This window comes from Triplophysa rosa, linkage group LG8, assembly GCF_024868665.1.
Source record: "Triplophysa rosa linkage group LG8, Trosa_1v2, whole genome shotgun sequence".
In the NCBI taxonomy this organism is placed as follows: Eukaryota; Metazoa; Chordata; class Actinopteri; order Cypriniformes; family Nemacheilidae; genus Triplophysa; species Triplophysa rosa.
This window is the reverse complement of record NC_079897.1, coordinates 14697221-14723987: the sequence shown is the minus strand read 5'-3', so window position 1 is coordinate 14723987 and position 26767 is coordinate 14697221. Positions and strand designations below refer to the sequence as shown.

General features: G+C 38.7%; 2 protein-coding genes and 1 long non-coding RNA gene across 6 annotated transcripts in view; 2 read left to right on the top strand and 1 right to left on the bottom strand.

The window, feature by feature from the left end:
- The window catches only part of LOC130557413 (uncharacterized), a 7362-nt gene extending 2076 nt beyond the window's left edge, over positions 1–5286 (top strand). The window contains exons 2-4 of one of the 2 annotated variants that reach the window (XR_008963304.1): positions 917–1030; positions 3154–3601; positions 3785–5286. This is a non-coding gene — a long non-coding RNA (uncharacterized LOC130557413). Of the gene's footprint in view, positions 1–916; positions 1031–3153 lie in introns of both variants that reach the window. The other variant, XR_008963303.1, reaches the window with a different exon arrangement.
- Positions 5287–6660: 1374 nt separating this feature from the next.
- ctnnb1 (catenin (cadherin-associated protein), beta 1) lies at positions 6661–25297 on the top strand. Of its 2 annotated transcripts, XM_057339466.1 has the most exons (17): positions 6661–6869; positions 19120–19164; positions 19343–19567; positions 19739–19992; positions 20136–20374; positions 20561–20762; positions 20999–21143; positions 21274–21377; positions 21479–21505; positions 21880–22218; positions 22430–22588; positions 22774–22893; positions 23001–23151; positions 23485–23606; positions 23821–23881; positions 24109–24334; positions 24560–25297. In XM_057339466.1, the coding sequence occupies exons 2-16, from the start codon at positions 19152–19154 to the stop codon at positions 24315–24317; spliced, it is 2370 nt and encodes a 789-aa protein (XP_057195449.1). In that variant the 5' UTR covers positions 6661–6869; positions 19120–19151; the 3' UTR covers positions 24318–24334; positions 24560–25297. The 2 variants fall into 2 exon arrangements, with proteins under 2 accessions (XP_057195449.1, XP_057195450.1); XM_057339467.1 differs by lacking the exon at positions 21479–21505 and having other exon boundaries at positions 6663–6869.
- The window catches only part of ulk4 (unc-51 like kinase 4), a 179056-nt gene continuing 176846 nt past the window's right edge, over positions 24558–26767 (bottom strand). For both annotated transcript variants that reach the window (XM_057339463.1, XM_057339465.1), the window contains one exon: positions 24558–25763. In XM_057339463.1, the coding sequence (XP_057195446.1) occupies positions 25700–25763 (64 nt within the window). In that variant the 3' untranslated portion in view covers positions 24558–25699. The remainder of the gene's footprint in view (positions 25764–26767) is intronic.

Genomic DNA, 26767 nt, shown 5'->3' with positions numbered 1-26767 from the left:
GGGGGGCGTTTTATACAATAATAAAGGATGGGGGGTATTTATACAAAGAGCAGGTTTTTCATTGTGTGAAAATATAAACACAGATGAGCTGTGTCTGTGATTTGTTCATGCTTTTCACTTGACGCAGCAGGGATGCGCAGGCAGACGTGCCCTCTTTGCATTCAATGTAAATAGGCAGCGTGGACACTGTATGATGAGATTATATTCCAGCCGTTTCTCTCGGTCTCTTCTCTATTCTCTCTTTCTCTCCCTCAATGGACACATTTTTTTCGGCGCTATAATAGTTCTTTAAGCTGCCTTTGATTCAGCTGTTTTCCTAGCATTTTCTTCCTCTGAATTGATTTGTGCCATGTTTTAGTTTCCTTGCTTATTGTGGTTTTAAATCGAGGCATCTGCCAGTCTATTTTATTACTTGCTCATTGTGGCATAAGATAAATTGTGCCAAAATAAATCATATCAGATGAAGACAGAATTTTCTGCACAAAATTATCAGAAAAAATATATAGATACGATATTGATTCCATTAAATGTATAAATCTGTAATAAATATTGCTAAGGATAAAACATGTAAATGCATGTCATGTGACATATTTAATGTTATTTGCAGATTTTTTATGTGGCTGTGCAGTATAATACATGTTAACAAAATAATTAATCGTTCATATTTTAAACACAACACAAACTAAGGCATTTATACTCATAATCTTACCATAATATTTATGGAGGCTCATTTTATAGGACAATATAAAACAGTGTTTGCAAGCACTAACATACAATACTATAGCAGTATTTCTGTGACATACCAAAATTTACTATGCACCTAGGATATACTGTATTTTATATCATATATATCATGACTAAAATAAAATAAACTGCACAGTCACTCTATACGCTAATATGTCTGTGTTCTACACAGATACACCCCCCAACTTCTGCAAACAAAGAACGGATAAAAGGCAGATCTCAGCATAAACAAGAGCGGGAACGAAATTGATGGAGATGTGTTCAGTGCTCTGATGTGCATTGTAAGGTATTAAGTTGCTGTTTATTGATGTCGTTGCACTTTTTATCTTTCAACCGTGCTTTGATTTGTTTATCTTTTGCTTCAGGCTAGATTAATACAAAAATAACAGTCAGGGCTATTAATGCTTGTGAGAAATAGCAAAAACCAGTGAAGAAAGCATGATTGTGCTCAGACAGCATTAACTTTAATAAAGGTTAATAAAATATAAGGAAATATGAGGGCAGTTTTGTATTGTTTGATATAACTGTGTTGCTCTTTATTTATCTGTTGAAATAACTGTCCTGTTTATAAAAATGACTTTATTGTTATTTAAATAATTTTGTTATCGGTAGTATTTTTTTTCAGAAGACTAATAGCCATTACCATATGCAAAAAAATGAATTAGCAAAATTGTATTAAGCTCAAAATAATTTTTTTATTGAGAGTACAATAAAAACAGTAATCAAATGTCATCTCACAATTGTTTCATACAATAATAAAACCACTAGTATTATGGTGTATTATTTTAGGATTAAACATAAATTAAATTATAAATCTTGATCTTTTCTCTCTGACAGTTTAACCGATCCTGATATATTTTTTCTGAGTGTCCAGCTGATATTCAGAAAGTCCGAATGCTGTTTTTATAAGGTTTCCATTTTAAAACCACAATGCCCTATAATTCATTGTTCTGGGAATTCAAAATTTTATTCAGTATTAGAGGTTTCAATAGCTCCAGTTGGGATAAAAGTAGTAGGCTGAATGTGACGGGGGTGGCAGACCAAGTCTTTAGTCTGTGTTTTTGAACCTCACAATGAACCAGAACACAAAAGGGGCTGGTCCGCACACAGATATTGTTGCCTGTGCAACCTTACAAAGTGGAGAGCCTTTGAAGAGAATTTTGAGTCGGCACGCTGAAAAGAAGCTTTGTATTTGTATATGTGTGAGATTACACCGAGATGTATGAGGCTGGGTGGATATTTGGTTTTTAAGCAGCACCTCCTAAACTGAAAAAGTTGTTGAGCATGTCAAATTAATCCGGAAATATTGAGGGACACTTTTATGCTATTTGCTAGTGCTGTAGTTTGTTTTTAGTGTTTAAATAAACTAAGACACTGGTGTTAGTGAGGTTGTGACATTTATATTTGTTTATTTCTGACCTTGATATTTGTCAGAAAATGTTGTTGTTTTTCCATTGAGAGAATTTAATGTGTCTTTACAACAATCATATTTATATTCATTGTTTGAACATTAAATTAGTATTTTGCAATTAAAATAAACAGAGGCATAAAGGATGGGTCAGTGTCTTTATTTGATCTTTCACTAAGAGTATCGCACACATATTGATTTAGATTCATTCTAAATGTCAGTACTAATCCCAAACATGCTTCCTAATTGTTGTTTTTGATTACCAATATTTAAAGGTGATTTTCCTTTAAAAAATATATTTTATTTCATTTCAATTATTTCATAAAGTTTATACAGAAAATTGTGCATGCTGTATTTTGTCCAGGAAAATTCCTTTACAATATTTACAATATCAGATTAGGGTTGTTTTTAATGTGTTTGATATGTTCTGTGATATATCTTTTTAGACCATGTTTTTTATGTTGAACACTTCCCATGATCTATTAAAATGAATAAATATTACTGAACATTAAGCAGGTTTTCCTGTTTGTTTATTTTACTAACATAAATTAGCCATTTGTTTTATTTTTTATGTAAAGATTTACCATTTTATAATGTTGTGTTGTGTTATGGATATGTGCACCTATAATTTCCTAATTTGCTGAAATTTTCATTTTTTACAGTAAGATTTGTCTTTATTGTTTTGAATGAAACTGAATGAATTTATTGAATGATGACACCTATAAATATACCTTCCCATTTAAAGCCTGCAGTCATTAAATGTAAAATTAAAATGAGCTTAATTTTATACTTCAGGTTTATATAACACTAATGATTCATTTAAACTATAGAGTTTAACTACGTACAAAAATATTGTTTTTATTGTATATTTAGTAACAGTGTGCATTTTTTACATGTGCTGTACACATTAATGTCTCAACATCAGTGTTGTTTTACAAAGTCATGCAATGTCTAAAGTATTTGCAAACTATCTGTCATATTTATCTTTTTTTAACCTAAAGGCAGACAAAGTCAATGGAGTGATATCAAGATTTTATTCTCTTCCATTTTGGCACCATGGACCTGAGCAGGAAGCGGTTGGCTCCTGACCAGCATTATTGTGACAGCCAGGATGTCGGTTCAGGACCTTTGGTGAAGTCGGGGTCACAGCAGACAATCATGCCAGCATACAAGTGGGTTTTAGCGCGCCCCTTTCATTCACGTGCAGAGAAAGGTGCCCCTCCCTCAGCACACAGCTTCAATTCCTCTGGCTTCCCAAGGGAATGCTGGCTTTCTCTAAATAAACCTACTATATCTCCCACACACATACATACTCACACTACAGCAGGAGAGGAAAGCTTTGCGGGATATGACCTCGGCACTCCTGGCTACGCACAAGACCTGTGACTTCTTCTCACAGCTTGATCCTACTGGGAGAAGGCAGGAGATGCATATGTAATCCTGCATGAGGTGTGTGTGTGTGTGTGTGTGTGTGTGTGTGTGTGTGTGTGTGTGAGAGAGAGAGAAAGAGCGAAGGACATTTTTTTCTTTCTTTTTCTTAAGCCCTTATTTAACACATGCTGTTTTTTTTACAACTATGTTAAGGAGCAAAGAGCAAACGGTATAATTTTTGGTCTAACTTTGTATCAACAGAACACAGTCAGTCCTTCTGCTGGAGACTGGAGCCAAGACTGCATCGGCCAAGGCACACATGGCTAAAGTTCGAGCAGGTTTTTAAAAAATGACAGCAAAAAAATCATCCACTCATTAATGATATTTATACATAAATTGACTTTTTTACTACACATGCATCAGTTCAAAAGTGGATAAGGAAACACATAGCTAAATGTTATATTATGTTTTATGACGGATGTTATATTTGCCTTATTATTTCACAAAAAAAAGCATTTAAAAAATACTGTTAACCACACATCTTACGTGTGTTGAAAGAGAATACAATTAAGAGAAATGTCACAAATAATACTGGTACTGCCTTTAGAGGGAAACTATAACTGTATTCTACTGCCAATCTTGGCTATGCAAATAATTTCAATGTAAAAAAAATTATTGTTTTATTCTAGCATTATTTCCACAATAAGCAATGCATAGTATCAGCTTTAGTTAGTCCTCAGTATTCTCATTTTTAAATACTTTAAATAATTTAACCTAAGAAATAAGAGTAGCATTTCAGCTTATTTCCAAAATCCAACAATGATTGCATTTAATATGCAATAGTATGCAACATTCTCAATTTGCAGATAAAATATTTTGTTTTGTTTAAATATTTTCATTTTCTTTTTGTACTCTAATTAAAGAGCATTATCAAAGGCAATCAAATCAGAGGTTTACATTTGTGTATCATATACAGGTATATGGTGACTGTTCTGAAAATATGAAAACATGGCATTGCATATTTGAATATTGAAAGACGTGTGAACTGAAACAGATGTGAATCCTAACATTTACTTAGATGTACATTAATCTGACTCCCTTACATATGGAATGCTGCATGGGTAATAGTGTACTAATATATAAAGGGGAAGCTTAATATTTGTTTTTAAAAAGACTATACTTCAAATGTCATTAATTGAATAATTATTCTTTTATTTTAGTCTGTCAGTGCTGGACACTTATGTAAATGTTATGTCATTTGGAAATTAAATTATTATTATTAGCCTTAATTAATAAATTTAAACTTTCAACTCCGAAACTCATATCCTATTATTGACATATATTACAAATATGTAGTGTTGTAATATTAAAGGTGATGTTTACTGTTAAGGCTAACTGTACTTTGTCTATGTGTTTGGATGGTTGTTTGCTGTGGTTTGTCCCATCTTTTTAAGTCTGCTTGCAGAACAGTAAATTCCATTAAGGAGGAGAAGCAGCTGTTGATGCTCACAACCAACTAACTTGCTTCGCCATCTGACCAGATATGCCATCAATGCCCTCCTGTGAGTGGAGGACTAGGAGAGCCCCTCCCATGGGGACCAGAATTTTTAGGTTCTGGCATGTCCGTGGTGGGGTGAAGAGTGGTGTGACCCGCCAGGGAAGCACTCTTCACCACTCCTGTTCTCCGTAGCGACCTCACTAGACCGGACGTGAGGTATTGGACCTCACATTGGTCTAAAATGGGGGACTGAAGGGACCGGTGCCATGGCTTCACCTTACTTCAAATATAAATACTTTTATGTGGTTTTGACAAATATGAATCCATTATTATCTTATTTTAAATTGATGATTTAAGCACAATTAACACCAACCTTTTCTCATACAGAAAGTAGAGAATAATTCATGGTTTAAAGTCTCTAATGAATGCTTAGGCTCTCTCTTTCTGTATCAGAAAAGGTTGGTGTTAATCGTGCTTAAATCATCAATTTAAAATAAGATAATGCTGAATAATAATTGATTCATATTTGTCAAAACCACACAAAAGTATTTATATTTGAAGTAAGGTGAAGCCACGGCACCGGTCCCTTCATTACTGTGCTGAATTAATTTTTCATTTAGTTTGGAGAGACCACTTTAAACATTTAAACTTACCCAAAGTGATGCCCGTGTTGCCATACAGTGTTCACAATGCCACCAGACTTTCAGTTTCCACTATTGCAAATAAAGATGGTTGTATGAAATAATCATAGGGCTAGTGTGTGTGTTTTGGCACTGTTGTGTGCTCTCAGCCCCTCCTTTCTCTGTTTTTCCATGGGAACTCGGGGACGAATTGAGGTAAAAGCAAACCAGTCTCAACATGACAGCCACACTACACAGACACACATTCACAACATGAATATATTTTGGATAAGGGCAAAATATACACGTTAAAGGGTCAATTATACCGTAGTTATTCTCATCTCAGATATTTATAGCCATTTGTAGGAGGTTCAAACGCCAAGTAATGAAAAAAATCGCTTGCGTGAAAACAGCATATGTTAGCCTACTGCAACAGCACATGTGCTAAGATCTTCATTGGTTTGTAATTGCAGCAAATTATTAAAATAAAGCCAACATGTTTATAATATATCAATAAATTGTTTAAGTAATTTGCTACAGTAGTTCTGATCCGCGCTGCATTGTTCTAAGAGAGACAGGAAAAAACTTCCGCCGCCTATAAAATACAAACGCCGTGCACATATGAGTGTCACTTTTCCTAAAGTCTTTATAAACATTCATTTCCACCCAAAATGTATCAGATTTTAATCAAGATACGACGCTGGTCTTCTCGTCCTGCTGTTTCTCGTCAATACTACAAACGCTCTTTACTGCAACAGTCATACAACTTAATGAATAGGCGCTCCCCCCCTTGCCGCACAACAGCCGCGTAGCCCATGTATTCATACGCACGAATCCTGATATCTCTCACCACTAAAATCGAGCTCGCGTTTTTGCATATTGACCTCACGCACATCTAAAACAGTAACATATATTGATATCTGTAAGCTACAGTTATGTACTGAAATAGCGCTGGGTTCATTACTTCGAACGTGGGATCTAGTTTGCCGGGTGGCGGCAGAATACGCTGTGGGTAGGAGATTTTATAATGGCTCGAGCGCATATGGAGTGACGCCATCTTTCCCGTGTGCTGCTTCTACGCGAGCGCGGATTTCTTACGCACACATTCACTCAGCAGGAGCTGCCGCGCGCTGCGGGTCATTCTCTTAACATTTTCTCAACGGATTGTCGCCTTTTTACGCGTTGAAGTATTGAAAGGCGACAAAGGAATATACAGCTTTTGACGCAGGTAGGTGTTTTTTGGCGGATGAATGTGCGGCTTGTTATTTATGGCATGTTTTGACGGAATGTCTTACTGCAGCTGTGGGAAACGAGGTGTTCGGTGGAAATATTACTGCAAAAATCACGACCATTTCTCTCACACGCTTACACATAACAACGCAGACTTATCTCTCTGTAATGCTGTGTAACGCGTTTTAATGTTTCAGAAAATGTATTTAAAACCCCAAGTTAGACCTTCAGTGTCTCTGGTGCTAACTGGTTAGCATTTTTACGGCTCGAAAAGTGTTTGTGAAGACTATGTAAAAGCATCAAATTGGATATGTGCCTCATTTCTAGGTTAAATATTAACTGCGTGTTTTCTCTAAATTCCTCTCGTCAAATGTAAAGACTGGTGGTGTTTGTTTATCTTACGTTGATGTTGATCTACGTTAGTGGCTCTAGATTAAAAGTTAGGGTATACTTAACCAATGTGAATTAACGTTAACTGTCTTTTGGATAACTTTCCAATCTAACGTTACATGGCTTGTTTGCGATTTAACCAGACACGCGGATTTTTCTTTTTCCTCGTTTTTCTTTCCATCTGAAATCTTGAGGATTTCCATGTGTGGTAACGTTAACGTTTTTCAGTCCCACTCAAAGGCGTGACCAGCGGTATTGTGTTGAGTTATAAACGCTTATGGTGTTAGCAAAATCCTGTGTTAATACATACCGTAAATATGACCTTTTATAAAACATCTCCGAAACAAACAAAGACATTTAAAGTGTTTGGCCGTTGAGAGGAAGTCTAGGAGGAGCCTGAGTGAAATCTGACTCTGGAGCTCGCACTGATGTTGGGGGTGGGGATAGTCGGGCTCGATGCGTGCACACGGGGTTTGCGGACGGGCATGCCCTAAACCCGCACCCCTGCACAACGTAACACCCCACTGACTCACTCTTTACTACAGCATACACATCTGATGTTTTGGTGGGTGTTTTCTGGTCAGATTCGTTGTGTGAGATTCCTGCATTTTAAGAGGACTATTCTGCACGCTCTCCTCTGGTTCTAAGTTTAGTACTAAACGATTTTTTTTACATAAGCATAACACATGTTGGCATTTTTCTATCAACTGTAGGTGGCTTACATAACTAGCTTACTGCATCGTAGTGAAAACCAAAAGCAATCATGCATTATATTGGGTTTTATTTAACCTCTGTTTAACTACTTCATGTTGTATGGAAAGACTATGCCTCATGCTTTAGATGTAGTTTATTGTATACATGTAGATGGAAAAAAGAAAATAATAAAATAAACTGATAATTATTTTGACTGTTTCAGTCACTTAATAGCTCAGCAATAGTACTTGGCAGTCTAATGCCCCTTCAAGTTTGACAGGGCTATTTTTAATCACACAATGTTTACTTTCTTGAATTTTTGAAGCCTTATTTTATCTTTGGCACAAGTGGTTCTTAAACAAATAAACACACAGGATTCTCCCACTTTTCTGTGTACTTAGCTGTTTCAGCCATTTGGGGCATGCAGGGGCTAGTGGTGTAATGTATTTTGGGTATGTGAACTCAGAATGCATACCAAAGTAGATGCCATCTGTATGTGCACATATGCGCTGAATCGGGGTGTTACACCAGCTCTTGTCACAAATGACACATTTAGAGCAGATTTGTAGTATATAGGATGTTACTAGCAACTAAGAGGATCTAGTAAAATGTTCCGCACAATAGCCAGATTTTTAAATCTAATGCAGGTTTTGAAATCACTATCTAAGCTTCATGCCCCTGGTCCAACAGGCACTTAGCTTGAGCGAAGTTTGGGGAGCATTTAAATTCACATGCTGTCTGAATGCCAAGGATTACAAACAAATGCCTCAGTCTTCTCAAGTCTCCTCGGGTTTCTTTGGAGGAGTCCGACGTTTGGTGTGAAACGGGAATATGGGGTTTGGTAGAACGTTTGGTTTTCAAAAAACATTATTTTTCTGTAGCCATCATTTGTGTTTAACTTGGGTTTAGGTATGTCAGTCCAGAGGAATTGCATGGGTGCCGTCTTGTAGTAAGTGTGTGAAAATAAAAAAAGCGCTGGTATTAGCTTTAATTGTATTTGAAACTCATTTAGGTCATATTAGAGGACCACAACATAGGAAAATGAACCCAGGGTATTGTTTTTTTTGTTAGCTTGTGATGCATACACTAGTTTTTCTTCAGAATGCTGACTGGTATTCTACTTGAGCTGTAGCATAGATTTGTGTGCCAAGTTCAAAGTTTGGGCTATGAGTAATGGGTCCTTATTTTCTGCTCATTGTTGAGCTAGAGCTCTGGGCTGTCTGTTCATCGATAACACTGGATTCATCATGAGTGAAATAGAAGTTTCTTGTTGCTTGTACAACCCAAAGATAAAGTTAAAACGAATCATCTACAGTGACATAGATTAACATTTAGTGGTTTGTTAGGTCTTTTTAAGTGTAGTTTGTGTGTGGGACCTTTGTAGACTGGGGTAGGTCTGGTGATTTTGGAAAAAATATCTAATTGCGATTTTTATGACAGGTATAGCGATTACGATTTGATTTGCGATTTAATTTTTGTAAAGTCAAGTTTCCGCTCAGTATTCTCTATAGTGTGTGCAGTAAACACTCGAAATAGAATGAGTGCAACATGCCTTTAACAACTTTAACTACCTTCTAGTAGCAGATGCTGTGCCTTTTTATCCAATAGACGGTTAGATCCAAATACAGAATAAAATCAAGTATTGGATTACTTCTTAATTATTAAAATATTTCATAAATAGGTTGATTTATTAGTTTGTAAGTACGCCTATTTGGGATTTTTAAAATGAGTACAAAATGCATGGATTGTGTCATTTCATTCAAGTGAAATAAGCAAATCAGTTTGATTGAATTTGTGTTTGTTTTAAATGTGCATCCATGCGCGAGTGAACACAAGTGATTGAGACACAGGTTGCGCACGTGCATTAAGTTTAAACGCCTTGTCCGTTTGGGGAGACCCGCTTTTAGGGAGCCAGGCGCAAGCGTTTAACGGGCATTGACAGACACGGGCTGCGCGTATGTGTCAAGTTCAAAGCTGTTTAGGAGACGCGCGTTTTTGGATGACGTGTCGCATGGAGCCAGGCACGAGTATTAGAAGCATTCAGACACACAGGCTGCACATGCACTCTTCTAAAATGGGAATTAGCGAACATGCATCATAAACGACTTGGACATTGTTGGTGAGATAAAATGAGCAATATAACAGTCATGTAGCAATAATAACATAAGAATGTATCATTTCATTTTTCCAGTAGTGAAAGCAGAAGCGATTGGGGAGAGCAGAGGTGCGCTCACTGAAGAAGGCCACAGAGGCCTCTGGCACAGACTCGCTGCCTTTTTCACATATAATTTTATTTCACACGTAGCCTTTTGCTAATCGCAATGTTTCACATCACGATTGTGATTCGATTTCGATTAATCGCACAGCCCTAGACTGGGGCTCTGTTGGCACCTCGCGTTGCGTGCGAAAGAGTGCTGTAATACCGCAGGAGGGGGGTTAAGGTCTGTATGCTGCTGGGTTTATCTCTCCAATTGACTCCAGATGTTGGAAGTCTGAGACTGAGCGACTGGCTGACTGCTGTGAAACTCTCGGCAGCCGCAGGCAGAGTGCCACAGCGGCACTGTGTTTTACACATCTCCTTATCAAACACGCCTTCCATGCTCTGCATTTACAATACTGACTGCAGCCTGCAAGTGAAACTGTCTGCATTAATAGCACATTTCTGTATGTATGATTTTGCTGGTCAGTTTGCTTTGTTATGATTGAGAGATTTTTGTTGTATGCTTTGGTGTGTCAGTTACATTCTCGTCCTGGCACAGGTTTGTTTTGGAACCCGTGTTCAAGTTTTTCTGTACAGTACAGTCAGTGTGAGTTAACTATTTTGTGATAAACGTTTTGTCTACATTTATTACATTTTGTTGTATAGTTCAATCAAGATTTAAATTAGGCTGTCCTGACTTTAAGAGGCAAGTTCTGTTGTGTTCAGAGCTGTTAAACGATTAATCGCATCCAGAATAAAAGTTTGTTTACATAATATAGGTCTGTGTACTGTGCATATTAATTTTGTATTCATTTACACATACATCTATACATTGAAGAAAAAATCTACTAATGAATGTTTATGTATAATTTAAATGATATAAAATATAAATATGCAGATATTTCCTAAATATATATATGTATGTGTACGTGTACACAGACATACTGTATATTATGTAAACACAAGCCTTTTCTGTATGTGATTAATCGTTTAACAGCCCTAGTTGTGTTTGTATATCATTTAGTTTTAGTCTACTAAAACTAATGGATAGTGTGCAATATTCACAACACCACACACATTTATCTGTATGCAAGTCTATCTTTTCTTTACTCGACCTAATTCAGCTGTTGAAATGAGGCTGCTTTTGCATGCCAGATCCCGAAAGTGAATGCGAGTGTGCGAGACTATAGAGATCAGTTTAGAGGAAAAGTTGTTTTCTCTGAATAATTATCAAGACCATATTGCATCATGAAGTTAAACCTGTTGTGCTATTCCACGTAGACAGATAACTTCTGAACAGGAGTGAAATGGTGACAATAGTGTTGACTTCAACCGAATGACCTTTTCACATGCTGCAACACGTTTGTTTTTTGTAAGACTTGTTCGACTGCAGGAAACAGTATGTTTTACTAACAAACTCAATTGAGAGACAAAGGCCGCCAGTTTTGGTCTCATGGCTACATATGAATGTATGACGTCTTGGAGAGGGGTGCATTCTGCCCATTCTGCCTGTTGACTTGGAGAGGGGTGTTGTACGTCTGAATAAAGGAGGTAGGCTCAGGGCTTGTGTTATGGTAATTCTGCTGGAGGTCTTACAAAGGAGGAGGAGATTGGGGCCCCCAGACGGCTTCAGTAGGTGTTAACTGCTGATGTTGATGGACAATCAGTAAAGATTGTTATGTGCATATTGACGCTGTTGTCATGGTGGTGGGGGTTCTCATTGAGGACATTATTAAAGATCATAGAGACATTTAGCACCTCCTTAGCTAGTGAGGGTGTTATTCTCTCAATCATACTTATGTTGGATTGACTTCATCTTTGGTTAAATAAAAATCCCTCTCACACGTTTCTCAAGGAATGAGATTGAATAATTTTTGTCTTGATTCAACCAGAGTTCAAGAAGATCTTTTTTGCTGGCCAGTACTTCATATTATTGTACCCTAGGAACACTAACCCCACTATTAGGGCTGTGCAATTAATCGAAAATGAATCGTAATCGTCAGTTTAGGCCTTTTACTATTCCAAAAACTAAATTGCGTTTTTCAGGGATCTTCTCTTTTCCTTTTGTGTTATAAATCCACAGTGCACACATTTCCATTACAGCAGCTCAGTGGTGCTATTTCTTTACCTTTTTTTCAGTTGAATTCAGTTTAAAAGGCCATATTTTAATTAAATTATTTTTTATTTTGGTTGTCATTTCCAAAGTCAGTGAGTAATCATGGTAAAAAATTGTGATCCAAACTAACTGTGATTATGATTGTTGTCGTAATCGAGCAGCCCTAGCCACTGAACAGTTTCTTAAAGTTGCAATTTTTTAGTTGTTAAAATGAACAAAAATCACGTTTTGTGCATGACAGTGTGATTTATAATTTGATACAACTTGTTTTTTTTCAACACACAGATAAGTGTAAATACATAAAGTAACCTGCAATTTAGTTTCAAACAGCAATGGAGATAAAGGCAAAAGTTACATATTACAGCTTTAAGCAATGTATATAGGCTAGCAAAAAATTTATTTGTTTTCCATTAATCTTCGAAAACGTAATTCACAGTAATGTTCATAATTCATAATTAAATGTTTCTCTGATAAAACGGGTTGTGCAGTGCAATATTATTATTTAATAAGTAACAAACGGATGTCATTTGCACAATTTTTACAAATGCTCATCTGTCATCGAGCTACATAACGATTTCTTAACATAGTTACCTAAAAATGTTCGGTATCGTGTCGATACGAAATTTTTTGCTGGATCGGGTATCGGAAGTGGCGGGACAATCCAAAATCTTGTGCTGAATAACATTATCAAGCTTTAAGAAGAATGAGCTATTAGGAAACCGCTGTAGGAGTTTTCATGTGCTAAATCTGAACATTTTCTTATGTCATGCGATAGCTTTGTCAGGAGAAAACAAAAGATCATTAATTCAAGAAAACTCCGCTACTGTCATCTGTCACTCTCCATTCTGCATACTCTAGTGTTCGGTGACAGTCAGGAAGCTTCTCTTTCCAAGATGTTGCAATGTTTTAATTATTCTGCATAATCACTAAATAATAGTCTTTGGTAGGGGTGTAACGATACATTCAGCTCACGATTCGGTACGTATCTCGATGCTGGGTTCACGATACGATATACATCTCGATATTTTGAACAAAATTAAAAATTCAAATAACATTTATTTTCAAAATATTAACAATTTCAGTAACTTATTTTGTTGCACATACAATTTAATAAAGAATTTTAACATTTTAAGGCTTAACTGAAATTAGAATTAAGATCAGTGTCAATTTTGACAGCAAATTTTGATTTAGTTTTAGTCATAGTCTTTTGACTAAAATGCAATTTAGTTTGTCATCTCAATTTATCATAGTTTTAGTCTATTTTTAGTCGACGAAATCTACATTATATTAGTCTACTGAAATCTACATTATATTAGTCTACTAAAATCTATCTGGATTAACTCATTTAATTGGTGTAATGAAATGTTCCATACAAAGATTTAACTGTTTCGACATAATTTACTTTACATTGGAATTAAATTAAACCAGGTCATTACCTTTATTTTTCAGAAAAGTTGAGTAACTACTGGATATGCATTGTTGTAACACAGAGAATATTAGACCATGAACGACATATAGCAGTTCATTCAGTCTCATTTTGACTCAATTGAATCGTTCGTTGAGTGAAGGGCGTGTTCATTCAGTACATTCAACCAATGAAACGCTCTGACAGAGCTCACGCTCAAGTGTCTCTTTGAAGCTGCGCTGTCTTTGCTTGAGACAGTAATGAATGAGAAAAAGACATATTACATAAACTGTATTACATTTCTTCAATCGCTTCTCTGATCGGAACAGCGCTGTTTTTTTTTTTTGGCTTACTTTGTTGCATATCACGTTATGCAGCAGCTCACGTTAGTGGATAAATTAACATTGGCATTTAAAAACGTTTGTGCTGCCTTTGTAATGAGTTTCGGGGTGACTCGCCTGCAGTCACGCTTCAAGTTTGCCGTTTTAACGGCGATTGTGAAGGAAAATATGATGCTTTGTAAACCACTTTGAGACACAGATTGTTGTGTCTTGTGCTTCCCCTTCTCACAGAGACTTCTCTCTCTACCGCATATGTGAGATAAGCACACGTGACGCGCTGGCGCAGAGTAGGTAGCGTTTTGACCACTGAACGAATAGAATTAAACATATCGTAAAATATCCCATCTCTCTACGATGCGCATCGTAACATTTTTGCTTCGCGAATTATCGTAATACGAAGTATCGTTACACTTCGTTTGGTTTTGTTTAAAACTCAAGGATTGTATTTTGCTCGAGTTGGTAATCACTGATGGGTGTCTTGGATTAAAGCACTGGAAGTGGTCTGAGTAAAACGCGTCACTCACACACAATAATTCTGTTTTTAAACCTCTGATTCAAATGCTCCGTAAACTGTAAAACATATAACATATCTCTTACATTTGTGTTGTAACTGTTATGAACTTCAGAAGAAGTTGCATTAAGCGCGTCAAGACTGATGTATTAAGCACATCATTCTGCGCCTGGGACAGTACGTGTAAATAAGAGAATGAATGAAGTAGGGCTGGACCAGAATATTTATTTATTCGAATATTCGTTCGGTGGGTTGCAATTCGATTTTCAATTCGAATATTCTTTTTTCTAACACCTGGCATCTCTCCGCGATGCAGTTCTCATTTGCGCTTCAATATGAATCGACCGCGAGTGAACATCATGATTTAGTTAATCTAGAAGAGAAGACAAAAATGAAGAAAACGGCAGGTGTGTGGGAACACTATAAATTCAGTGAGGACAAGACAAAGTCAGTGTGCCAAATATGCGATATGAAACTGGCCTACCACAACAGTACATCAAGTTTGAAAAATCGCATGACAGGGCTTGACATTAAGCATTGTCATGTGGTTGTCCTTCGAGCAAGTAAATTTGTCATTCACTTGTCCGACTACAAAAATTACTTGTCCAAAGATAAAAAAAAAAAGATATTTCATTTGAATTATAATATAATATAATCAATATAATTGTTTCGGATTTAGATGTTGGTTATAGGCCTACTCTCCGTGACTGCTATAAAACAAAGGCAAGCAGTAATTATTATTAGTGTTAAGGCTGTAAGTTAACTTTTACTCATAGCACTGGTACTAGAGAGGTTTAAAGTTTGGTAGCACAGGCAGAAATGTGCAAGTGTAGTTCATTATGAATAGGCAGATAACTGACAAAAGACAACATACAGATGGATAAATTAGTGCCATATCATTTTTAGATTACCTCAATTTGTTTTAATATTTCTAAGTTCTGTGTTTTTCCTTTACTATACAATAGTGGTATATTTGTCCACATAAATTACTGTAGGATACTATAGTGTTTACTATAGTAAACTGCAGTAACATTCTTACTATATTGGTTTTGAACTTGACTAGAGTATACAGTGTTTATCAATTTACTACAAGGGCACTTCAATTTTCAATAGCAAATACTATAGTACACTACAGTATTTTTTGTCTGAATGTTCATTTTAACGGGACTTTTATTTTGACGGGTCTTCGGTAAGACGCTTGTTTGCAGATAGCTCCACTCAAACAGTAAAACGATAGTAAAATAAACTCTCAGAGCAACTCTGGAGATGAAGTTCATGTGTTCATATCCTCATACAGTGCAGACGCAGATAAATCCTTGACCACTCGTGTTGTATGTTAAACTGTGCACATAATTCACGCAGAACAGCCAGATGACATTTAAATAACAGGATTCCGCGTCCGCGTGGACTCAGTGCGGTGCACATTGATTATTGTAACACAAACAAGCACAACCATGACAAACACGCAGATCTGAGTTTGTCTAATGCACATATTCTTATTATTCTACATACATGTCGCACTGTTTTTTTTTTCAAGTTACTTGTCCGGTTGGGCAAGTGAAATTCTCTCTCACTTGCCCATACAAAACATTCACTTGTCCCGGACAAGCGTTAATGTCGAGCCCTGCATGAGTTCTGTAAGTAGTACGCCTATAAAAATGCTAGTTTGTGATTTATTATGTGTTCAACTTTGTCTGCTTATGTTATCAAAACAACACGAGAGCAATTAATGAAAGATGCTTTGCGCTGTTCGGTCTGCGCAACGCTGCTTGATGTCCGACAAACCTAATATTTGGAGCAGTTTGGGACCCGGTAAGGACAAAGGTTGCATGTCACTATGTCGCACGTATCCAACGTTTTTTTTCGTGACAGCTGAAGCTGAATAAGGAATTTAAACAGACTCATGCCCATCATGTTTAAATCCACGTCTCTGGCGCGGTTGGCAATAAAACTATGTTCTGTTCCTGAGCAACAAACAAGAAATACTCAAAACATTTTTCTAAACTAACGTAATAAAGAAAGGAAACGAAATGTATCAAATTTACCATTGAAAACAAAACTAAACTATTTTAATGGCTGCAACAGTTTAAACAGTCTCCATGTTATGCATTTAAATCCGCACTCCAGCGCAGTTGGCAATGAAACTATGCTAGCACCTGAACCAAACATTTTTGTTAATTAACTTAATACAGAAACTAAACGAAATATAATTTGCCATTAAAAACAAAACGGAACAATTTTAATGTGAGGCGCGCCGCTTCCGGCTCGCGCTGTTTTGTAGTTTATTCAAAGTTTATTAATTCTGAACGTGTCGAGTGTCCATATTGCACCAAAATGCAACACTGCACTCCCTTGGGTCCGCAGCAACACACCCGCCATGCATGAAGTCTGTTGGATGAATGGTTCTCGACATAATAAAAATGAAAACAGACAGACAAGACGGATACAGATATTCCTGCCTTTATTAGAGAGAAGAATATGTTCAGCCCCCTCCCTCCGAAGTTTCAATATTCGGTGTTGATTACCACCGAAGCTCCAAAAATGGTATTCGGACCAGCCCTAGAATGAAGCACATAATCCAGCTCCCAGAATGCGCAATACATGTAGAGAAGCGGATCCATTAAGAGCATCATTCTGCACCTGGGATGGGCCCTTTTGTTCCACTTTACATTAGAGCAGAGATGTACAGTAATTAAGTATTTTCACTTTTACTTTGACTAAAATGTACATTTTTCAAGTATCAGTCAGTACTTTGAGTGTTTTTACTTTGAAAAAAAATCATTGCACTACATAGGGATGGGCGATATTATATCGTTTGCGATATACCGGTAGAAATTCCCCACACGATAGGAATTAGTCTTCCTGCGATATAAACGATAAATTCTAGTTGATGACGTAATTCTTTGTGAGACCCATTCACAGCTCATATGTGAAGCGAAAACAGGTATAGCGGAGGGCGGACGTGAAGCTGAGAAAGAGTTTGCACTAAAAGACGAGCTCTAAATCTCGTTTAGGTTGGCACTGTAGATGCATCCGAGTTAATGTTTAGTTTCACTTTCGTTTTATTTAATTCGTTTGTTAAGTATTCGTTGATAGTCATAATACGTTACAACACAACATTTAGTTAGGCTAAAAGTATTTATTTAAACATTCATTAGATGTTATGCACACGTGCGCAAATTGTTTAATATGATTTCTTGCCTGTTATATACAGGATGAACGGAGCGTCCCGTGCGCAGCTCGCGCCCACATGTGCTTTCATAGCGACACAGCGTGCAGAGCACTGCTGCCTGTTTACACACAGTACAAAATGCAAGTTTGTATTAAGTTATTTTAAATACGTTTATGAGCGTATAAAAGCATGGATTATTTAATTAGATTTCTTTTATCCGCATTTTTCAGTTCTCTTTCTGTAGCGCGAGTCATAGACAGATTCAGTGTATGTTGCTGTGAGAAGAGAAGGTTCACACAGTTCAAAAGAGAGTGATTGACAGCGTGATGCGATCGATCGTTTCCACCCAACAATAGAATATATACAGTTTTAGGTATGACATGATGTGTTTATTGAGCTTTAGTTCATTTAACTTTTCTTTACTACAACCGTTTGAAGTCGAATCTCACTATTAAATTTTATATTTACAAAAATACTGTAGGTATATTTTAGGAGCTGTTTGATTTGGGGTAAGTTTTACTTTTTGATAATATTTGTTTTTCTGAGGGTCTAGACTACATGCAGCTACTATCACTTGACGCAAAAAAACAGCGGTGGATGGCATTATGGATATATCGTCATTTTTATCGTTATCGTAACAAATACCAAGAATTATCGTGATAGAGTTTTAGGGCCATATCACCCATCCCTAGCACTACATTATAAATCATATAGCATTGTTTAGTCAACTTTCATAAATACCTTAGTTTTGTTCAATACATGAAATTCTACACTGAAGAAAATGCAGTACTAGTATCGGATCGGGATCGTTATTGCCTGGTGCTTACAATTCAGGGAAAGGAAAACCGGTATCGGCCCACCCCGACCTACATGTTGAAGTTTGAAAGGTGCAACATATTGCACATCAACAAAAAAAGATTTGGTGATAATGCAGCAGAGGTCTGTATAGGGCAGGTGACTTTTGTCAACTGCTCCTTGACATTGTTTTTTTTTCTATTCTAAATGGTTTAAATGGAAAAAAATACGAAACTATCTTTGATAGCTGATAAGTGCGCACTACTCGGGGATGGCTGGAAAAAATGTTTACAAAAACACCCCTCAGAGTTCCTGTTTGTACTGTTTATTGTTTATCATGAGCCTTTTGCTGGGTGTATCATGAGGGGTCGGCAGATAATAAGAGTGTCTGTGTGAGCAGTGTGGCACATCCTGCCTCGCTCTTTCATCCCAGCTGCAGTCAGGTTAGGAAACAGAGAGCTTTCAGTCAGAACACTGGGGCTTGTGTATGCCGTACGCTGCACTGGAATGTGTTTGTGTGTGAGAGAGATGAAGTTGAGTGTTTGACCAGTGTGTGTGACTGTATGAGAGGGAGCTGGCACACAGAATGTGAAATTAACCACGCTGCTGTGTGTGTGTCTTTCAGATTAGAAAGCTGTCTTTGGCTGTGAAAGGATCATGGCGACCCAATGTAAGTTTTATTGCTTTTTGTCAAACGTTTGTGCACAAAAGCACAATGTACATCCAGAATGATTTAAAAACAAATAATTAGCTATAGCGACTGTATAGAGCTGGTAATCAGTTCGCTTAGTCTATAGCCGGTATCCATCTTTCGTAATGTGATGAAGTCATTGTGTCTTCTCATCCAGCTGACCTGATGGAGCTTGACATGGCCATGGAGCCTGATCGCAAGGCTGCCGTCAGCCACTGGCAACAGCAGTCTTACCTGGACTCAGGTATCCACTCTGGGGCCACCACCACCGCCCCATCCCTGAGCGGCAAGGGCAACCCAGAGGAAGAGGATGTGGATAATCAGGTGCTGTATGAGTGGGAACAGGGCTTCAACCAGTCCTTCAACCAGGAGCAGGTAGCAGGTATGATGCATTTCTAGTATTCTTTTGTCTTATGTGACTTCGAAACATACCATGGAAGGTTTTAGTCATAGATGAAATATCTTTGAAGTCATTTAGATTACCTGGCAGTGCGTCATTTCAAAGGTATTTGATGCGCATGGTGCTAACAGACAGTGCTCTGGTTCTCTATAGACATCGATGGCCAGTATGCCATGACCAGAGCCCAGAGAGTCCGGGCGGCCATGTTCCCCGAGACTTTGGACGAGGGCATGCAAATCCCCTCCACACAGTTTGACTCTGCCCACCCCACAAACGTCCAGCGCCTGGCCGAGCCCTCACAGATGCTCAAACATGCCGTGGTCAACCTCATCAACTACCAGGACGACGCAGAACTGGCCACTCGAGCCATTCCAGAGCTCACCAAACTACTGAACGATGAGGATCAGGTAAGAACGGAAGCAGATCACCAAAACCAGAACCACCAAAAACCAGCCAAACCACCAAAACCAGAACCACCAAAACCAGCCAGTACTGTAATATTTTATGAACTTGATTGCGTAAACATGTTTTCTTCGTCTTTCGTTATCAGGTGGTGGTGAATAAGGCAGCTGTAATGGTGCACCAGCTTTCCAAGAAGGAGGCATCCCGTCACGCCATCATGAGATCCCCACAGATGGTGTCTGCCATCGTGAGGACCATGCAGAACACCAACGACGTAGAAACGGCCCGTTGCACCTCCGGCACCCTGCACAACCTATCCCACCACAGAGAAGGCCTGCTCGCCATCTTCAAATCTGGAGGCATTCCTGCCCTTGTCAAAATGCTCGGGTTGGTTCCTTATGCATCTGTATTTATTCAAGCAGTGATATCAATTCAGTGAATTATTTTCATTAGAGAGTATAGGCTCAGCGTGTTGAAATTCAAGGTCCATCAGGCAAACAGAGACCTGTTTATGTACTCTGAATTCAATCATTTGCCTGTTGTTTGGCTCTAATGTTGCTTTGGTCTTTTCAGCTCCCCTGTGGACTCTGTACTATTTTATGCCATCACGACTCTACACAACCTGCTACTGCACCAGGAAGGAGCCAAGATGGCTGTTCGTCTGGCAGGAGGCCTGCAGAAAATGGTGGCCTTGTTAAACAAAACAAACGTCAAATTCCTCGCCATCACAACAGACTGCCTTCAGATTTTGGCATACGGCAATCAGGAAAGCAAAGTAAGAAACTTTTGTGCCTATATGGAGTTATTCCTGTATCTTTGTATGTCACTTAAGTTTAGCGCTGCAATAAATATATCGCTGCCATTTTTAGAACTGATGAAGCTTTTTGTGCTTTGATCTTGGTTTTTGGCAGTGAATGTCTAACAGTAATACTTAGCTTCCTGTCCTGCTGCATAGACCACAAAATGTTCGCCTTGATAAAAATAGGACTCATAATTTTCTGTGATTTTCAGCTTATCATTCTGGCCAGTGGAGGCCCACAAGCTCTGGTCAACATCATGAGGACCTACACCTACGAGAAACTGCTGTGGACCACTAGTCGAGTACTCAAAGTCCTTTCTGTTTGCTCCAGTAACAAACCTGCAATTGTTGAGGCTGGTAAGTCTATTCATCTTCAGATTAATTCCATAATATTATACGTGGTTAGGAGACTTACACAGCCCTACAAGTTCTTTCAGTTCTGAATGCATCATTTTGAATGTCTGAACAAACTGTGTGTGTTTCACAGGTGGTATGCAAGCACTTGGCCTTCACCTCACAGACCCCAGTCAGCGATTGGTACAAAACTGCTTGTGGACTTTGAGGAATCTTTCAGACGCCGCCACCAAACAGGTACAACTCGGTCTCGCACTTTCCCTCAGCATTTTACGCTGTCTTCTGTTTTTCCTACATGAGACCTTTCTTTCTGTCTCCCCACTGTTTTCACGGAGAAGACGTCTTTAGCTGAAGTAGATGTGCAGGTAACGGTCATTCCTGCCTTTGTCCGTGACGGGGGTCGGGGGCTGTAGCCAGCACTGACCCCACACAGTTAGGACATCAGATTGTGAAAGAACGTTGTCGATTGAGCATGAACAGACGCTACATTTGGTTGTAATGCCTGTGCTATGTGTACATTTCATCCAGCTGTTATCGTGATTTTGTGACAGTTCTGGAGTTTTTAAACATCTCTAGATGATGATTGTGTTTGATGTGTACCCACCTGTGATAGGCTTACAACCTCATGTAACTCGTCGTAGATGTTTCGAATGGCTGTGACTGGTTGTGTACAGGACTACAAAGCCTTTTGGGTTGTATAAAGTATTATGTGTTAAGTCTTAATCCTTCTGATTTGCAGGAGGGTATGGAGGGTCTGCTGGGCACCCTGGTCCAGTTGCTCGGCTCAGATGACATCAACGTGGTGACATGTGCTGCTGGAATTCTATCCAACCTCACCTGCAACAACTACAAGAACAAGATGATGGTGTGCCAAGTGGGCGGCATCGAGGCGTTAGTGCGGACCGTCCTTCGCGCTGGAGACCGAGAGGACATCACAGAACCGGCTATCTGCGCTCTCCGCCACCTCACGTCAAGACATCAAGATGCAGAGATGGCCCAGAATGCAGTGCGGCTGCACTATGGGCTGCCTGTGGTGGTCAAATTACTCCACCCTCCCTCACATTGGCCTCTAATTAAGGTATGTAATAATTGGCCAATCAGAAGGGATCTCAGAGTTTGTTGCCCCGTTTTCCTAGTTTTGTTGGGCCCAGATGTATGTTTTGTTGTCTGCGGACATGATGAATGTCTAGTAACAATGTTCACTTTAGAACTGGAAAGTTTGGCTTAAAATCATTTGATCATTTGGATAATTGATTTTTACCAATTCAATGTACCTCCTTCTCTCCCAGGCCACAGTCGGGCTGATCCGTAACCTGGCACTGTGCCCGGCGAACCATGCCCCGCTGAGAGAACAGGGCGCCATCCCTCGTCTAGTGCAGCTTTTGGTCAGAGCACATCAGGACACTCAGAGACGCACCTCCATGGGTGGAACACAGCAGCAGTTTGTGGTGAGTCAGAAAAAACTTGCACATGGTCAGCTGGCTTTTTAGGCAACTGAATTGTGAAATGAAACATTCAGGCCAGATTTCATGTTCAACATCAAATGACTATATTCACTTATCCTTGATACAAGAGAAGTGTTTGATTTGATTTAGCGGTTGCTGCAAGGTTTAATGCGTGCTGTGCGTTACAGGAGGGTGTACGTATGGAAGAGATCGTGGAGGGCTGCACTGGAGCTCTGCACATTCTAGCCAGAGACATTCACAACAGAATCGTCATCAGAGGACTCAACACTATTCCACTTTTTGTTCAGGTCAGTCCAGAGTTCACTGTTTACGAAGAGAGAAAATGGATCAAATACATTGAAAAGAGATGCCACCAATTTCTGTGTAATTGACATTGACGTCTGTCTTTGTGCAGTTGCTGTATTCGCCCATCGAGAACATCCAGCGTGTAGCTGCAGGTGTGTTGTGCGAGCTGGCTCAGGATAAGGAGGCAGCTGAAGCCATCGAGGCAGAAGGAGCCACCGCTCCTCTCACAGAGCTCCTCCACTCCAGAAATGAGGGCGTCGGTGAGTGTGTGCCTCTCCCTCCTTAATAAGCAGCGCTAGGGTGTGCGCGCACAGACTGCCACGGAATAATGCAGAAAAACATCAATTAAATATAAATAATGGCAGCACACTGTGTCACTGCCTCCAGATGTCTCGACATAAAGTTTGGAGAACAAGTTAAACTTCTGCAGAATAAACACGAAAGCGCAAGCGTGAATACAAAACACATGCAGATTTTTTTATTCCCTCGCTGTGTTGTTTTTGTGCTGTTCCTCACTGGAGGCAGTGGCTGGGCTGAGCGGGGTGTGTTGAATGTTTCCTCAAAACACTAACTGGTCTATCTTTCACCTGCAGCCACGTACGCCGCTGCAGTTCTGTTCCGCATGTCTGAGGATAAGCCCCAGGACTACAAGAAACGACTGTCTGTGGAGCTCACCAGCTCTCTGTTCAGAACCGAGCCCATGACCTGGAACGAGGTACCTTAACTAAACCCTGCACTCAATGCTGGCACAAAGCCCTGCTGTAGATATGAGACTGTACATTACAGCCCATGTGCTAGCAGATGTGGTGGTTGTACTTTATGAATTTTACATTTTGCTTTTATGAGCCTCGAGCACGAAAGCATTTGTGAAACTGATAGTGGTAAGTGAAATTGTTTTTCCCTACCTTTTTTCTTCTGTCTATTTGCAGACCGGAGATCTGGGGCTTGATATCGGTGCGCAGGTCGAGCCTCTGGGCTACAGACCAGACGGTAAGTTCACAGACACGAGCAGAACTCTCAGCATTTTGGTGTGATACTAATCCACTGCTTCAACAACCCGCACCCTACAAACCTGGATCTGAACACCGCTTCTGTCGCGTGTTCTCCGGTCTTTTGGGGCCGTGGTTGTGCTTTTGTGAGCTTCCTCTAACATATATGCGTGTGTGTGTGTGCTTCACCCCCTCCTCTCCACTCTCACCCACTGCCCTCGTCTGCAGACCCAAGCTACCGCTCCTTCCATTCCGGAGGCTACGGGCAGGACGCCATGGGCTTGGACCCCATGATGGAGCACGAGATGGGCGGGCACCACCCTGGCCCCGATTACCCTGTGGACGGTCTGCCCGACCTCGGCCATGCCCAGGACCTGATTGACGGCCTCCCGCCAGGCGACAGCAATCAGCTGGCCTGGTTTGATACCGATCTGTAAATACAATGACTTTTTAGGTGAGGCACCGCGCTAAACACGCACTCGACGTGAACGGCTGGTGGTGTTTGATCTGTGCTGACCGCACTGTGTGTGGGATTTGAAAAGCCTAGAGTAAAGCATGCCAGTAGCAGAACTAATCCGAGCTGCATTCTGAATACGAGGGCGAAGTCATGGCAGCGTTGTGTGTTTCTCTCCCGTTAATCTGACTTTAATGTGATTCTCCCTCTTTCCCTCTGCTGCAGCTGTATCGTCTGATCTGAATGAACCTGCATTGTGATTTTGGCCTGTAGAGTTGCTGAGCGGGCTCAAGAGAGTGGGCTAGTTTCTCTGAAAGTGCCTGACACACTAATACAAGCCGAGTTTCCTATGGGAACACGTGGAAGTAAAACATTGTTCTGCTCTTGGTTGGAAATTGGTGTGATTGACAGAAGAAAGCCCAAAAAGCAAATCCTAAGATGGAATTTTCAACCTTAGCATTGCCTGTACTTTTTATTACCTTTTTTATTTTTAAAGGATATTTCTGTCTGTAATGGTACCTCTCTAGCTTGCTTTATGATAATCGTCTTTTATTTTGCAGAACTTTGTATTTCTTTCAACTGTCTCTCTCTCGCTTTCTCTCTCATAGTGTTGAGTTATAGTGTTAATGATCCATCGAGATTTTATCAAGTTTATGGTGTAGAACACTAATTAATCAGTTGAATTGTATTCTGATCAAATGTAACATTGTGTAGCTTTTGTATAAAACCAAGAATTGAAAGTCCAAATATCAGCTCTCATGCTTTAATAAAATCCCAGATGTTCCAAAAGGGTTTGCAATCAGTTGGGGCCATTTTTTTTCTTTTGTCTTGATTTTTCCCTCGCTTTTTTTGACAGTAGCTTTAGAAAGGTTTTGAAAAGAACCCCAAATTATTGTAGCCTGCGATGTTGATGGGAGACATGGTTATGACCTGGCTAAACAATAAAATGGACTTTAAATTTAATCTCTTTGTGTTCTTTTTAATTGATTTCTGGAATACAGATTAAGTCGTTTAGAACTGTAACCAACCACTGGTATAAAAAGTTTAAATGACTAACATGTAACTAAATTCAACTACAATAACTAGCACAACATTTGGTTTACAAGCTTAATGCTATTTAGTCTTTGACTTAAATTACATTTTTTTTTATCAATTAAAATGATCCCAAGTACAAAAATATACATTAAAAACCAACCATTGGTATAAAAAGTTTAAATTACTAACATGTAACTAAATTCAACATTTGGATTACAAGCTCTGTGCTATTTAGTCTTTGACTTAAGTGACTATTTTTTTTTTCAATTAAAGAATGATCCCAGTACAAAAAATATACATTAAATACCAAGAGAGGAAACAAGTTTGGTCTTAGGATCCAATGACCTTCAGAATCTCTGCAGCGATGGATTCCACCTTCATGTCAGAATGGTGCCTGGAAAAGAAACGCATTTAAAAATGTTTCCAAGTGGTTCATTTGCCAAGCATTCTTATTCTTTAATTCAGCAGTTCAAAAGTTGACCAGTGACTTGTCTCATTTCAAACCCAGTCTTAAGATTGGTAATATATACACTTAACACATCTGTTGTACAAGAACTGGTTTTTCTAGACTATTCCTGATGGGTTAATAATGCAAAGCATGTGGTGCATTAGCTTATAGTTAAAAGTTATTCACAATGCTTGTTTACTTCATGAATATGGTAATTAGATAGCAGTGCCAAGCGCAGACCTGCTTAAATAAGATAACAGCTTTGTCCACATATATTATTGATGTAGCTGCTGTCAATTTCACCCTAAATTAATTACTAATTTAAAAACTTTTCTCCAAATGAATTCAGTAACACTAAGTAGAGGTAAACTGGACCAGAGTTAATTAAATTCACTTTAGTATAAATAAGCCAAAAAGCAAATCAATATTTTTCTGAGTTATTAATCATCTTTTGTCTGTTCTAAACACCCTTTAAACCAAACAACCTATTTAACTGCCAAGAATTAAACTAATGCTGTTAAAAGCTTACATAAATGCACTGTTCTATATTAAAGTGAGAAAATAACTGGCGATGGATTACTATTTAAATTAATAGTAAACTGCATTACAGTTCAATTTGCACCTACCCTGCCACAATACAAAAATGAACAACATTTCTGAAGTAATACCATATTGAAAAAGTATTTGATTTTTTAGAACAAGAATATATCAAAGCAGTTAGATATAACTTAACACTTAAGCAAGTGTTAGTCTTAACTTTTCAATAGATGGTAATGAAATTGAAAAATTATTTTGTAATGTAAACATACTGGAGTGAATTATAAACAGTAAAGTGTGTCATTCCTGTTTTGCAAAGAAACGAAAACACTATATAATGAGACCTGTTGTCAGTGTTTCTTAGGTCAGCGTTTGACAGTGTGTGTTTGTTGGGTGAAAACCTTTGTGTTATG